This window comes from Lampetra fluviatilis, chromosome 25 (assembly GCF_964198595.1).
Source record: "Lampetra fluviatilis chromosome 25, kcLamFluv1.1, whole genome shotgun sequence".
NCBI classification, from domain to species: Eukaryota; Metazoa; Chordata; class Hyperoartia; order Petromyzontiformes; family Petromyzontidae; genus Lampetra; species Lampetra fluviatilis.
Window position 1 is genome coordinate 11,900,307 of NC_136299.1, and position 14,253 is coordinate 11,914,559.

At 49.9% G+C, this 14,253-nt stretch overlaps 1 protein-coding gene across 1 annotated transcript; it reads right to left on the reverse strand.

The window, feature by feature from the left end:
- Positions 1–1,672: 1,672 nt before the first annotated feature.
- On the reverse strand, positions 1,673–12,609 carry LOC144941815 (leucine-rich repeat transmembrane protein FLRT3-like). The gene is made up of 2 exons (XM_078868282.1): positions 12,294–12,609; positions 1,673–5,651 (listed from the first exon to the last, which is right to left on the reverse strand). Exon 2 carries the CDS (start codon positions 5,597–5,599, stop codon positions 3,521–3,523), a length of 2,079 nt encoding a protein of 692 aa, XP_078724408.1. The 5' UTR covers positions 5,600–5,651; positions 12,294–12,609; the 3' UTR covers positions 1,673–3,520.
- Positions 12,610–14,253: the final 1,644 nt, after the last annotated feature.

The window sequence follows — 14,253 nt, forward strand, 5'->3', positions numbered from 1 at the left end:
GTACTACGTAGACTTTCATAACTCTGCTGAAGATCTAACAATGGTTATAAAAGCATTCGTGTTAAAAGTCTGAACAGCCTTTTGCCTTCATACTTTTCACTGGACACCCAAACCAATGTCTTTTATTATCACAAATATATTCCTATCCTTTCCATAAATACATTCATGTATCGTTATTGTGACTGTGAAGCCCACACTGCCGTCAAACAAGCGGGCATTACATCCATTATCAACTTTTTTTAAAAATGGCTGTGCATGAGACCACACAGGGCTTATTATCGTTGAGAAAAAAATCTCCACCTAATATCACAAAAGCACAAACCATTCTCTTAGCCGATGCGTCACTCATTCCTTATTCGCAATTTGGATCTCGTGGTGAAGAATCTCATCTCAGTTTAACTTTTAGGCTTTCGCGATCAATATTGTCCATAATGGAGGGTTTTTTTGTGTTAGATCGTGTAGATTTGAATGTGTCGTTAAACCCACCACCACCCGACGCAGCCAATCAGGAAAGTTTGTCAGGTAAACAATCAGTTCAGCACACGGGTGTGTTGGAGAGCAAACCCACAACAGGTACAATTGGAGTACGACATTTCACCGGTAATTACGAACAGGCTTCATCAGGCGACAGCCAGAATTGTGGAGAAATCCTCCTCTCTCGGTCTAAAATCGCATGTCGCTTGCCAGCTGATGCCTAAATATAACCCACAATATCGCCAACAATATCACCCACAATATCAACAAATTGGCAACTCGGCCCGTAGCCAGCGCCATGGCGACGTCGTTGGCGCCTTCAACGCCTTCCCCCTCGCGTATCCCCGCGTTAAACACGTCCCCGGGTATTGCGTGCCCTCTCGGTCTGCGTCCCACGTTGCTGCGCCACTATCCGCTAATTGGCGTCGCCATCCAACCTCACGCCACCACCCCTGAGATAGCGCCGCAAATGAGCTCTCGCACCCTCGGCTTGGCGTCTCGGCGAAATTAATGGTACAAAAAAATATAATAACCCCCATGCAAAAGTCTACATTTTTTAAAACATCACCCAAGTTTGAGTCACCGGTAACCTTGCTAGGTGTCTCTTTAGTGTGACGGACTGTTTCGAGGCAGGCGACAGAAGAGGCTGCGTCGGAGGAATTCCTCACCCGCATCGGGATCGTGAAAAAAAGTTAAAGTTGGCGAGCTTCCTTCCGTTGCGGCAAATTAGCTCAAGGCTCTCTGAGACCGTGCAGTCTCTAACTCCACTCCTTTGTGACCTTGACATATATTTATACACCGTGCGCTTAAGCCATGTCGTCCACACCTTGAGCGATCGGTTTTACGCAACTCGGTTGCACGCAACTGAATTGCTTATGCGGACGTCTCTGCGAACAGTTGCGACCGTTTGCGCAATCCTCTGTCTCTGCCTTGGAGCGTCCATCTGCTCGGCAATTTGCGGCGTTGCATTTCACCAACATTGCGAACTGCAACTGCGATCGGTTGTTTCCCGATCTTGAATACGCCGTTTAATATCCTCGCTGTGCCACTACTCGCTGAGGTGTCGACAGAGCGGTCGCAGGCCACGATTTAAAGTTGCGCGATTTGGATCACTCAGGAGTGAAGCCGGCTTCAGTCTGTGCAATTAGAGACCTTCCCCCCGCAGAAAAAAACTGAAAATGAAAACTGCAACTTTAATTAAAAACTTTATTACATTTTATACCTTAACACAGAAAAAAAACATATAATGTACACGCTTAGACTGCTCTGCTTTGGTGGTATAAGCTGTAGCAGAGAGCACGACAAGTTCCAACACTAGAATTAAGCCTGTGTTTGTGAAAAGCCATGGATGGCAGTGCAAGAGTTTGTTTTATATATAATATAGATGTAACGGCTCCAACGGTGTCCCACGTGACATTTATAAACACCGCTGGAGACATTTCACGTCATTGTCTACCATTTACAGAAATTTCCGGATATTTGTGGACAGGCAGCAGCATAATGCATCAGCATTGGATTGGGGATAATACATTGCAAGAAAGGCATCGCTTCCAAAAGACTCTTTAAGACAAAGAACAAAAAGCTACGATGAAGTCCATCGCTTTGCGGTTAAATTGATGGCGATAATTACTTTGAACCTATTTGAGATGGGGCTGCTTTGACAGTGGCAGCGAGATGATTAATGACATTCGTGGCAGCCTTGCCAAGTTGATGTGGAAAGGCTTTGAAAATCACCGAATATCATAGCGGTAATTTTGAGCCGTCAATCCGCCGCTGGGATGAAGGCCTCCCCACGCCATGTCAACCATGAAGGTTTTTGACCATACTTCATCACGCTGGTCAGCAGGGCTTGGTGAAGGGGTATGGTCGCCCTGGACCTGTTCAGATATCCCTCCGCCACAGACGTTATCCGTGGCTGAGACTCGAACTCGGGCTGCCAAATCATCGTGCGGTGCACTTACCCCACCGTTCCACCACTCCAACCAGATAAAATATCCGTTTGCCGGTCCTCACGTTGGCCACGGGCCGTGTGATAGTCACGGGGCCCAATCTGGCAGGCCCTTGCCCCTGCCGCAGAGCAAAACAGTCGAGATCGCAGTGCCCCATTCCAAATGGCACTTGCACACTCCGTCCTGCCTGGCCCCATACGGCGCCATTGTGTGACGAATACGCAGCGTGACCTCGAGACGAGGGCCGGAGCAGCAGCGTCGCCGCTCTTTCAAGCTGCGCGGCAGCAGAGAGCCACCAAGCGTGATTAACGCATTACAGTACTATTCACAGGGAACACAACTACGGGCGGAAGGCGTGTTAAAATGACTCTGACGGCGTCTATATGTGCGTTCGTAAAAAATATTATTTAAATAATCTTTCCCAAGCAGGCCCCTTGCCGTGCTTCACGCTTCCGTTTGACTGGGCGTCGTTCGCCGGCGGTGGTTGCGTAGATTCACGTCGTCTTCGGCAGCCGCTCGCGGTGCTCAAGGAACATCCTGGGCGGTAAAACGTCGTCGTGTCTGAGGCATGTTCCTTTGACTTCTGACGCAAGCGTTCTGCGAATGAATACCTTGCTTTTTGTACATTTCACTCATCAACATCATATTGCTTTTTAAAAACTACATCACTGCAGTTATTAAAAAATATACGAAGGTGTTCGTAAGCGACTTGTCCGAATGCGTCTGAACAACTGTCTGTGAGCAGAATGTATTACACATGCCAGTGTAATGTCGTGTAACCCCGGTATTACATTACGTACGCCGCCATGACATACCAGCCGGAATAAGAGGAAATGCTAATGGGATTGTCCGCATACAATACAATCGCTGCAAGGCCATTGTTCACCGTACTTGTGACGAGCGAGTGTCCAAAGTGCACATCACACTCCAGAAAAAAAAACAATGAGCTCATTGCAGAAGAAACATTTACGTTATGGGATTTTCTTCTGGCACATTTTAAAGGGTCCCTTGATTGACATCCAGCCGATGCCACTCTGCAGCTGCCACCGTCCATCAACCTGCGGTTCCGTCACGGCAGCCGGCTAGCGGCAATGGGCCTACGTCTGCGAGTGGTCCGAGTCGGGCACCCCGCTATCTCGCCGGCCCCTGTGCACCTCACTGCCGGCGTTCTGGTGATATTTGTAAACCAGGCCGCTGCCACATCCGCCGCCGCCACCTCCGCCCCCCCCACCGATCCCGGCGCCGTGGCGCTGCGGGAACACCGTCTGTATCGTGAACTCGTCCCGCGCCGGGTGCGCGCCGTTCAGCGGCACCACCTGGAAGGACGAGCCGTCTCCGCTCTCCAGCATGGACATGTCCTTCTTCTTGGTGGAGCCGTCCACGTAGTCGCAGGCCTCGCGCCGCCGCCGCCCCACGCCGCCGCTGCCGCCCGTGCCGCCGGCCAGGCGGCGCCAGCAGCGCCCCCTGAGCGCGTAGGCGACGGCCGCGGTGAGGCACGCGGCCGCCGCGACTGCGGCGACGGCGCCGCCGATCGCCCCGGCGCCGCCTCCCGCGCCGCCCGCTCCGCTCGCCCGCCCGTCCCCCCGCTCGCGGTTCGTCGGCGCCGACGAGTTGAAGTCGGACGGGCTCGGCGTCCTCGCCTCGGCACACGCGTGCAGGTCGGCGAGGCGGCGGTCGTCGCCCGGGTCCGCTACGACGGCGCACACCCTGTAGGTGCCGCCGGGCTGCAGGCGCAGGATCCGGTGGCCGCCGCCGCCGCCCCCGTCGCCGGCCACGATCACCTTGTCGGCGTCTCCCGCGCCGCCGCCTCCGGCCGCCGCGCTCTGCCCGAGTCGGGCCCAGTGGAGCTTGAGGACCTTGACGCCGGGCGGCGCCCGCCAGCTCACGCGCAGGCTGCTGTCGGTGACATCCGACAACCGCACCTCCAGGTCGCTCTCGGAGGCCGCCGCGGGAACGCCGTGCTTGGGGGCGCCGGCGCGGGGGGGTTGGGTCCGCGGGCCCGGCCTCGCCGTGGTCCGCGCGTCGCGATCGGCGGGCCGCGCCTGCGTCGACGTCGCCGCCGCTCTCGCGCGCCCCGCGCCGTCCCCGGAGGCGCGGCAGTCGAGCGCCAGCCCCTCCAGGGGCGTTCCGCGAGCCGTCTCGGGCGCCTGGCACACCATGCCCCGCACCATGGTGACGGACGAGCGCCGCTTCATCCAGTCCTGCAGCCAGAGCAGCGCGCAGGTGCAGCGCCAGGGGTTGTTGCGCACCGACAGCTGCGCCAGCTGGCTCAGGTCGTCGAAGACGCCCTGCGGCAGGACGCCCAGGCTGTTGCCGGACAGGTCGAGGCGGGCGAGCTGCCGCAGGCCCGCGAGCGCGCCGGCGGGGATCCTGGAGATGCGGTTGTCCTGCAGGTAGAGCCGCTCCAGCCGCGCCCCCGGCAGGTCGGCCGGCACGGCGGCGAACGCGTTGCGGGCGAGGGACAGCTCGGCGAGGCCGTCGAGGTCTCGGAAGGCCCGCTCCGCGACGCTCTTCTCGCTCAGCTGGTTCCCCTCCAGGAAGAGCCTCTTGAGGCTCCCGAGCCCGCCCAGCGCCTGCTCCGAGATGGCGCCGATGCGGTTGTCGTCGAGCCGCAGCTCCTCGAGGCCGCGGGGCAGGCCGACGGGCACGGCGCTCAGGAGGTTTCGGGACAGGAAGAGGACCTTGAGGGCCGCGGCGCCCGCGAAGGCCCCGCGCTCCACGCCCACCGAGGTGACGACGTTGTCGTCCAGGTGCAGCCTTTCGAGGGCGGCGAGGCGGGCGAGCGCCGCGCGCGGCACCACGCGCACGCGGTTCTCCTGCAGGTGCAGCTCGCGCACGCCCGGCGGCAGGTTGGTGGGGAACTCCTCCAGCCGGTTGCCGTACAGGTAGACCGTGTCCACGTCGCGCAGGTGCGTCAGCTCGGACGGGATGCCCGCGTCGTTGATGAGGTTGTTCTGCAGGAAGAGGGTGGTGGCCTCCCGGGGGATGCCGCCCGGCACCGACGTCAGCGCCCGGTCGTTGCAGTACACGAAGGTGCCGTCGCAGCGGCACGGGGTGGGGCAGTCGGGGGCCGGGGCGGGCGGCGTCGCCAGCGCCAGCGCCGCCACCATCGCCACCGCTGCCGCCAAGCGGACGACGGGCGGGGAGGCCGCTGCTCCGCGCGTGGAAGTCGCCATGGCGCGCGTTTTTTTTCTGTTTACAAAAATCCAACCTCGGCAGCGTCGGCGGCTGTAAGAAGGAGAAAATGGCAATCTGTCAAGGGGGCGCGGTGGCGCCCTTGTAAAGCAGAAATTGGTTTCTGTACGGTGCGAGTTAAAATGTCGAGTGATTTTAATCTCTTAACTCGCTGGTATTTTCTTTTATATATACTGGCTTTAATGCATTGTATCGCAAGTAAATGTTTAATGTTTCATCTTTTCTGTAAAAAAAATTACATGTTATGTACCTTTAATAAAATAAAGGGCACCAGCTGAAAACCGATGGAGGCAAATGTTAAGACGACGTGTGACTTCGTCAGTGCTGGTAACGTAATCAGACTGTGTTCCAAAAATGTGCCAACGTCAACTTTCGCTTAAATGTAAGCAGTAATATTTTCATCATAGGAATTAAAATAATAATATTGCAGCCCTTTGCAGTGTCGGTCATGGGGGTTGTTTGACCATACTTCACCATGCTGGTCAGTGTGGTTTATTGAGCGGGGGGGGTGGTGAGGACTATCTCAGACATCCATTACTAATGTTAGCAGTGGCCGAGAATCTAATCAGATGGCGTAATGGATAGCGCATTGTGCTATCCACTACGCAAATACAACAAAATTGTGAGACGGTATAACAAAAACATCATCCCAAAATAATTATGTTCTTTGCCGTGCAGCAATCAGCAAATACACTCACGCAGCTGTTTGTTTGTAATGCTGCATTGTCTACAATAATGAATTTCACGTGACGTATGAATAAGTAAAACTTAAAAAAGGTGCTCTTACAATGTGCCATATGAACGTCTACACGTACGCTAACCTTTTGGCGGATTGCAAATACAAATACGAGCCTTTGTTTCGAGAGTTCAATCGTGATGTTGAAATTTCTCCGCATGGCAAAAAAAATTCGAATCCGCTCTGTATTGTATTCCACCACATGAAGCCATTTCAAAGCGCTCGAAGCAAATCAAAAAGGCCCACGTATATCAATATTAGTTGCTCGTATTTTATCTTAGAATGTCCAAGTAGCAGTAAATGACACTGCTGTAAAACTGCACGGCTGTTTTTTTTTCCACCAGAACAAAGCTGACCAGTGATTAGACTACTAGGCAGCGATAGTCTGTCATATCAAACATCTGTTTTTCAGTTAGCTTAGCGGCTAACATTTAAATGTACATTTGTCAAAATTGTAAACAAGCCTTAATTACAAAGTTGTTATTTTTGATGAGGATTGCATTGTAGACAAGAGCAAGCACTCACACATTGCATCGTAGCCTTTACGTTACTGTAGGTTTTAGTAATACCTTGTAAACAACGCAACAGTAATGGCAATAACTGATGGGAACATACGTGTTGGTGGTGAAACACATCCAAGGAGTGAGTTAGCAAATAAAATCAAAACTTACACGCACAAGTGAAGAAGTCAAACGAATGTTGTCACGTGTGAATTCAAATAAACCCAACGAACCAGCACTGCCTTTAGCAATGGCTTTAAACAGATAATGTATACAACTCTTTGGTTCTTTCGGTAAAGTCACGTAGGTATAAAATAAAATAAAAAAATAAAATGATTCATTTTATTTTATAAAATAAAATGATTCAATTTATTTTATACCTACAGTCACGAAAGCTTCAAATCAATAATGTATAATGTTTACACAAATAATATAATATTCCAGGGCCCCTGCCAAAGTGGAATAATGGCTGTAACGCCGGACTTGCAACCTCGAGGTCGCCAGTTCGATTCATCCTCCAGGCGCGTCACTTGGCAAGTTGTATTCCATCAGCCCCGGTCCACACAGCAGGATAAATGGGTACACCACCGTGAGTCGATCGGCAGGCCGCGTGTGATGGTCTAAAGTCTCGGTACTCCGACCTCTTTCCAGCGTGGAAGAGTAGGCCGATAATATTCTCTAAAGAAGCTTTCTACAGCTCCTGCTAGCGGAGGCCCTTCTGCCATCAGTGGCAGACATTGCAATCCACCACGCGACGTTCTTAATACGCTGTGCTATTAACCCGACAATTTGACTTTGATTGCTAGCGATGGACAATGATATCTGAACCAGTGTTCTCACTCTCCTCTCTTCACCAACCTGCACTGACCAATCATGGCACGGGGATGCTTTTGTCCGTAAGTGGATTGACAAAATGGTTGTTAATCATCACGACTATTATTACAATTTGAGCTATTGGTCCTTTTTTCTATCAGATAGAGTAAGTAGAGTAGCAACAATTTGTATTTAACTTATAGTTGGAGAAAACATCTTATTGGTAGCTGAGCCTTGAACAGTTTTCTCTTAGCAGACATTGCTCAACGGACGCTGAAAACGTACACGTCAGTGATACAACAAACATTATCGCTTGAGCCGATGTGATGTTTCAAGTCCGTGCGTGCGATGCAAAAATCAGTTTCAAATGTTTACGGCAATAGAGGAATGGAGACTTTAACCTTTTGATTTTAGTTTTTTTTGTTTAATCCAGGCAGTTTCCCACCGCTTGAAAGCCCGATGTTTTGACAGAAATGCTCTGGATGCTGAAGAGAGCTTTACGTGGGCTTGTTTTCTACTCCCTGAAAACCCCCTTCAGACAGCTTCGGCCACCGTGGCGGTCTCCGCTTTCTTTTGTGCCGCCGTCTTTGCTACCTACAGCCGTGGTGGCAGCACCGCGCATAAAAGGCCGCGATTCTTACTCGGCAAGTTCCTCCTCGTTGTCGTGGATTTATCTCTCGCCGGGGCCGCTTCTGCCTGGTGTACAATAAGCCCTTCACGGGATCAGAATGAGGACGGTGCCGACAGAGGACCGCTGTTTGCCAACTGACTGAGAAAGCGGCTGAGTGAAAAAAAATAGAAAAAAAACCTAACTAGGATTGGATTTACGGGTCAATTTTTTGTTTCGCTTTCAGACTCTGGAATAATTTTAATCAAACTGGAAAATCCTGTCACCCTCCGAAAATGTGAAAGTGTTTTTCGTTGCTGTTGTTGTTGTTATGAAGTGACGTCTCTACACAGGGATGATAGTGATTATTATTATTTACAAAGTAAACTAAAACTATATTTGAAATGATTGGATTGGAACTTTGCGTGGAAAGTTTGACATGTCGGTATGTTTTCAGTCTTTGTAAACAATTGACCGTTTTTGTCAATCGTAAAATAAAATAAGTTCGTCAGAAACTGCATTAATACTCTACACATGCAGCGTTGAACGTTTGAATAAATAACATTTCCAATCATTACAGTCACTGGAGTCGTTTTCCAAAATCAGTCAATAGTTTGCAACACGGGGATTTTTTTTCATGGTGTTTAAGAAAAAAATAACATTTGAATATTTTTTGTTGTGGTTCCCTCTCTGCAGGCGGGAAGATAAATTAGCCCAGCAAATTGAAAAGGACACTTTTAAATCTCTTAATTGGGAAAAGATCAGTTCCTTCTATCTCGCACAGCGGGAGTTGGGGGGGGTGGGATTTTGCTCGCACAAGACCACGGCGCAGTTTAAAGGACACGCTGCCACTTGCAGAAAGCGAAACTCGTTCACAGCATGGGGCATTCAGCCACAATTAGAGAGATATATGAAGAAAAAAAGAAGAAACAATCCGACAAGGCTATGACCAGATCAAGTTAATTGCTGCGAAAACTAAACTAAACTTCACCCAATAAACGAAATAAATAAATTAGTGGGTAAAACAGAGGTCACTATTTTGAGATGCCCGGTGGGAAAGATGCACCAGTTGATTTCTCAGGAGGGTCCTTCTTGCATACCTCAGTACCCCTTTCTTTTTTTCTCTCATCCGAAACTTCAGGGGGCAGAGGCGTTGTGCACAGCGTGCCGCCAGCTTCCGATGTGTTTTCTTTACTCCGCTGTCTTTTTGCTTTCTGACAGCAGCAATGCCTCTAGCTCATCAACAGGACCCCCGGTGGGGGGGGGGGGCATGGGCGGTGGGGGTCGTGCTACGATAGTGGCGGGTGTACGGGTGGGACTGGGGGTCGGAGGTCGGGCTCCTGTGCCGGGCCGGACCGGCCGGCTCGGACAGGATCAGAGGTGGTTCTGCTCGTCAGCCGGAACCTGCGGCAGGCCCAAGGTGTTTTTTTTTCCGAGCGTGGCGTGGTGTTGACACAGCTGAGTTGCGGCGTCTCATCTCGCGGTGTTGTTTCAGCCTTGGATTTAGTTCTGGCCCCTTCGGCTAAATGCGGAGGGAGGCTGGAGGGGGTGGGTTGGGTGGTCAAATGAGAGTAGCGAGAGACGGTAGGGGGTCAGTTTAGGAGAAGAGGACGGACAACAGGAAGGTGTGAGAAAGTTGTTACAACTGGGATCTACATTTTCCGCCTTCCACGAGACCCTGAGTTATCTGCCTTCTTTAATCTCTTGCCCACATTTGCTTTCCTTATCCCCTGTGGGGAGGGGGACGTGGACGCTTCTTCTTGTGTGGTGAACTCCTACGGATGCTTGGGAAGTGATGGGACTCGGGATTGTAAACTGTTGACTTTAAACTAAGACCTGAAACGCTGAACGCAATGAGGAACAAAAAATGTAAACGTGTTCCAAAAAGATACACACGTCTATACGACCATACCACAAGCTAATAAACCAGATGATGTTTATGCTCAATGTATCCCCAGCTTAGTACGCAGTAATATAGAGAAATACACACGACGCTTGGCAGGAAATAACACAATCACATAATGAGCATTTGTTAAACGAACAGTGTTTGTAATTGTGCAATCATTAGCAATTCTCACGCTGGGTGGAAATAGGTCACTTTTTTCAGTGTTAACAAATGTAATTAGCATGTGATTTTATGTTAATTACTGATAGTTTATTTCCTACGATTCTGTTATTTCCCCCCAAAAATATTACGTATACTTGAGAGGGGTTCATTTTTTATTAATGTAAAATAATACATAATCTGTACATAATGAAGCATTTAGCAATGGCTGTTTGCTCTAAAGTACAGGCATGGAAAAACGAAGATGCGACTCGGTTCTATGGATATGGAAACAATTTGTCCGGCTCAGATATATTTAGCCGAGCGCTGCTACACGCTCTGTGTGTCCTTAACGCGGCGACAGCTTTGACCAGACGTTACAACGGAATGCTTGCGACGGATCCATTGAAAATCCGAGTCCACCCTCGTGTAGCATCCCTCACACTCGACAATGTTGGCGCTTGACCGCTGAGTTGCCTCGATTTATTATTTAAAATGTATCGTCGCAATTCACTTGACATTTTGACACATTTTTAATAATGAACAATGCAGTTGAATTGAAAAAACAGGATGGATGCTTTCCCCGTATCCCGTGCGTTCTTGTTTCACCAATGCGGCATCTTTATTGCAGCAGCAGCAGCAGCCTTTAAGCTGAATTATCTAATTTAAGCACATTTAATAACCACAAACACATGCGTTTGTAATTTATTTTACAATTAATGTCCATCTTCATTTAGTTTACTGGTACCCTTTTTAGCTTTACATTAAAGTAAATACGTTCACTTTTACCAGAATTGTTTTTTTATGTGGGCTTCTTCAATGCTGTCTTTATATTACCAGAACCCATGAAAATACTGTGAAGCAGCATGAAGGTCAAACTTCAGAAAAGTTACAAAAACTCAACACGTGCCTTATTAACATTAGCCGATAAGTAAACACATGCAATGTAGATCATCGGCAAAGTTTCCCGCTATGGCCCTTTAATCATTTCACAGCAGAGTTTACGTTTGTTTTTGTGCTTGTGCATAATTCGCATGAGCAGCATCACGATGTTTGTTTTCATGAAACCGCTCGAAACTCGATGGATTCCACAAACTCGCAAAGCGAGCCACCTTCGGGGTCTGCGCAATGAATCGACAGCAAAATAAAATTCACAGAATGATTGCATTCGTCAGCCCAGCTAGAATTTCCCTGAAATTCTCTCTATTTAGCAACCGTTAATTGAACTTGACAGCTTAAGATTACTAATTATCCCTCTTGGTCGTACAAATGTTGACCTAAAGCATACTTTAGAAACACACTCAGCCTATCACTATCATTTTGTTCAAGGCAGAGCACGACACCCAGCGCTGTACGTTCCTCAACAATTACGCAGTGATTGCTTTGACTTTCCGAATCAAATAATTGTCATTCAACCCCACCAGGTTGCCGACTGCTCGACGACTTCGCCGACGTCAAAACAAGTTTGAAAGCTTCTCCACACCTTTAGCAGCTGCCCCAATAAACGCGTCCATTGGAAGGTTGTTTTTTGTTGTACACTGCGCGCTTCAATGCAAATGTACGAAATAAAATTGAACACCACCAACAACAGCAATACAAAAGTAGGTGGTTTTAAAACGGACACCAATGTTGTTGTTGCTCTCGTTTGTTTATCAAAGGAACTGTTCACAGCCTGGTCGTCTGCATGAATGTGTGTTCAGCACAACACGGTGGTGTGAAATAAAAACCCACAACTTGCACGATATCGCATCGACATATGCGCAGACGCGCTAACACGGGACTCGGCAGGAGCACTGCCCTAGCGAGAGGAGGGAACGCACGCATAACGTACGACGTTTCGGGCAATGACCCTTCTTCACAAGCAGAGAAATCGAAAAGAGCCGCAAAAAAAAGAGGGTCAACTCATCAAAAGTGCCCGCTCACAACAATAAACAACGACGGCAAGGACACACTCGCAACAACATCATCAACTTACTTATATCGTGAGCGCGCCGTGAAGCTCCCTTGCACCTCCGAAGTGAGCGCCGATCTCCCCGACACGCCGGTGGGAAGGGGGGCTGGCTTTTAGGGGGGGGGGGGTACTGCAGGGCTGCTGACGGTGACTCGGCGGGCGGGGTGCACCAAGGGGAGTCTCGGCCGTCAAGAAACTCCCCGCTCCTCGCGACTACTCAAGCCAGCGGAGAGCAACACGCGCTTCTCTCCCCTTCTCCGAGGAGGTCGCGTCTCACGCTCTCTCCTGCCAACCACTGGGACCAGCGCGGCCGCTTGCACGGCTCCCCGTGTGGCGCGCGCCCCCCCCACCCCCTCGGCGTCCTCAGCGCCGCCCACCGGCCAATGGGAGCACGCGGGGCTGGGTGTAGGGGGGGGGCACGGTCTGGACCGGCCGATAGGTCCGGGGCCAATTGGGAGGTCCAGGGGCTATTGTCTGCGGAGAGCAGCAAGAGCGGGCAGCGGTGACGCCTCCTAACCCCCCACCACCACCCGACCACCACCCCCCAGCACAAGCCGCCCCCTAACCCCCACCACCCCCACCACCACCACCCCCCAGCACAAACCTTCTTCCCAAAGGCAAGGAAGGCGGAATTCCACTGCCTAAAAGCCGAGCCGTTCCGATGTGACACTGGCTTGCCCCCCACTGACAAATAAGGGCATTTATGGAGTCTTGCCCCCCCCCACCCCCTCTCCAGAAAGAACGTGCCAACACTCATTAGGAAGGACATTTGGCGATTCCTTTTTTGAGTTAATGTATGGCGACTGTGAAATGCCACGTTATAGAGGTATAACGTATAATTTCACATCTATATATAAAATTACCAACAAAAAAAATTAACGCTTACACGCTTGCAGGACTGTTTGCCAAAATATACAGAGTGCTATATTAATGTTGAAATGGTCTTAAATCATTAAACTAAAGCGCTTGTGTTGAAGCCGAAGTAAGGTTGATGTATCCTGTCACAAATGTGTTACTGAAGTGAAACAAAATACACAGAACTGTATTCACGTGAACGTGTGTGCATATGAGCGGAGCTGTGGTGTGATGGTCTTAGTGCTACTCCCTGTTTAAATAGGTGCCGTGAGTTTGATTCCTGGCCATGGCCAATATTAGTGATTCATGGGATCCGAAACAGCCCCACCAACCTAGACTGAACCAGCATGGTGCAGCATGGTGGTTAAACGAGCCCAGACACCGACAAACATGGCGTGGAGATACATTCATCAAGCAGTAGATTGGCAAAGGAGACATACATTCAATTTGCAGCAGAACGTCAAAACTCCACGCTCCAATATTCCACGAACTAGGGGCTCCGTCGATTTTGGAATTACTCGCGGTTCGCGACTCCTTCCGCTAATCTGTGGGGCCATTAATTATGGAATCCACAAACATCGCAGATTTCTGTATCTCCCCTGGGAGTGGCTGATTCCTCCCGTAATCCGCAGTGCAAGCCGTCTGCGCGCAATATTCTTTGTGGATTACAGAACTCTTACCTCCACGGTGTGCCACAGATTAGAAAATCCCCGTTGATATGGTCCCCCCATATCAACGCGGATTATTGGAGTTGTGTTGTATATAATTACGTAGTATATATGTGTGTGTGTGTATGAAATTACATCCTAATCAGACCCAGAAGATCAAAACTGGTCAAGAGTTTGCACACTGAAACTAAAAGCAGCTTCATAATGTGTACAGTGAAATCAAATAGGCTGATGGGATAAAATATTTGCGTTATTATATTTAGCCACATAATGGAACATTCTACGTCGGCGGCTTTCATTGCACCAACTTTGATTTGAAGCTTTCGTGACTGCAGGAATTCATACTCTTTGGTTCTTTCGGTAAAGTCACGTGGGTAGAAAGATAAAATAAATCACGACGTTCTGGGCGCAACACCCGAAACGTCGTGATTTATTTTTCTTTTCTTTTATACCTACGTGAC

Coding starts and splice junctions, on each gene's coding strand:
- LOC144941815 (XM_078868282.1), bottom strand. CDS start 5,599: ATGGCGACTTCCACGCGCGGAGCAGCGGCCTCCCCGCCCGTCGTCCGC.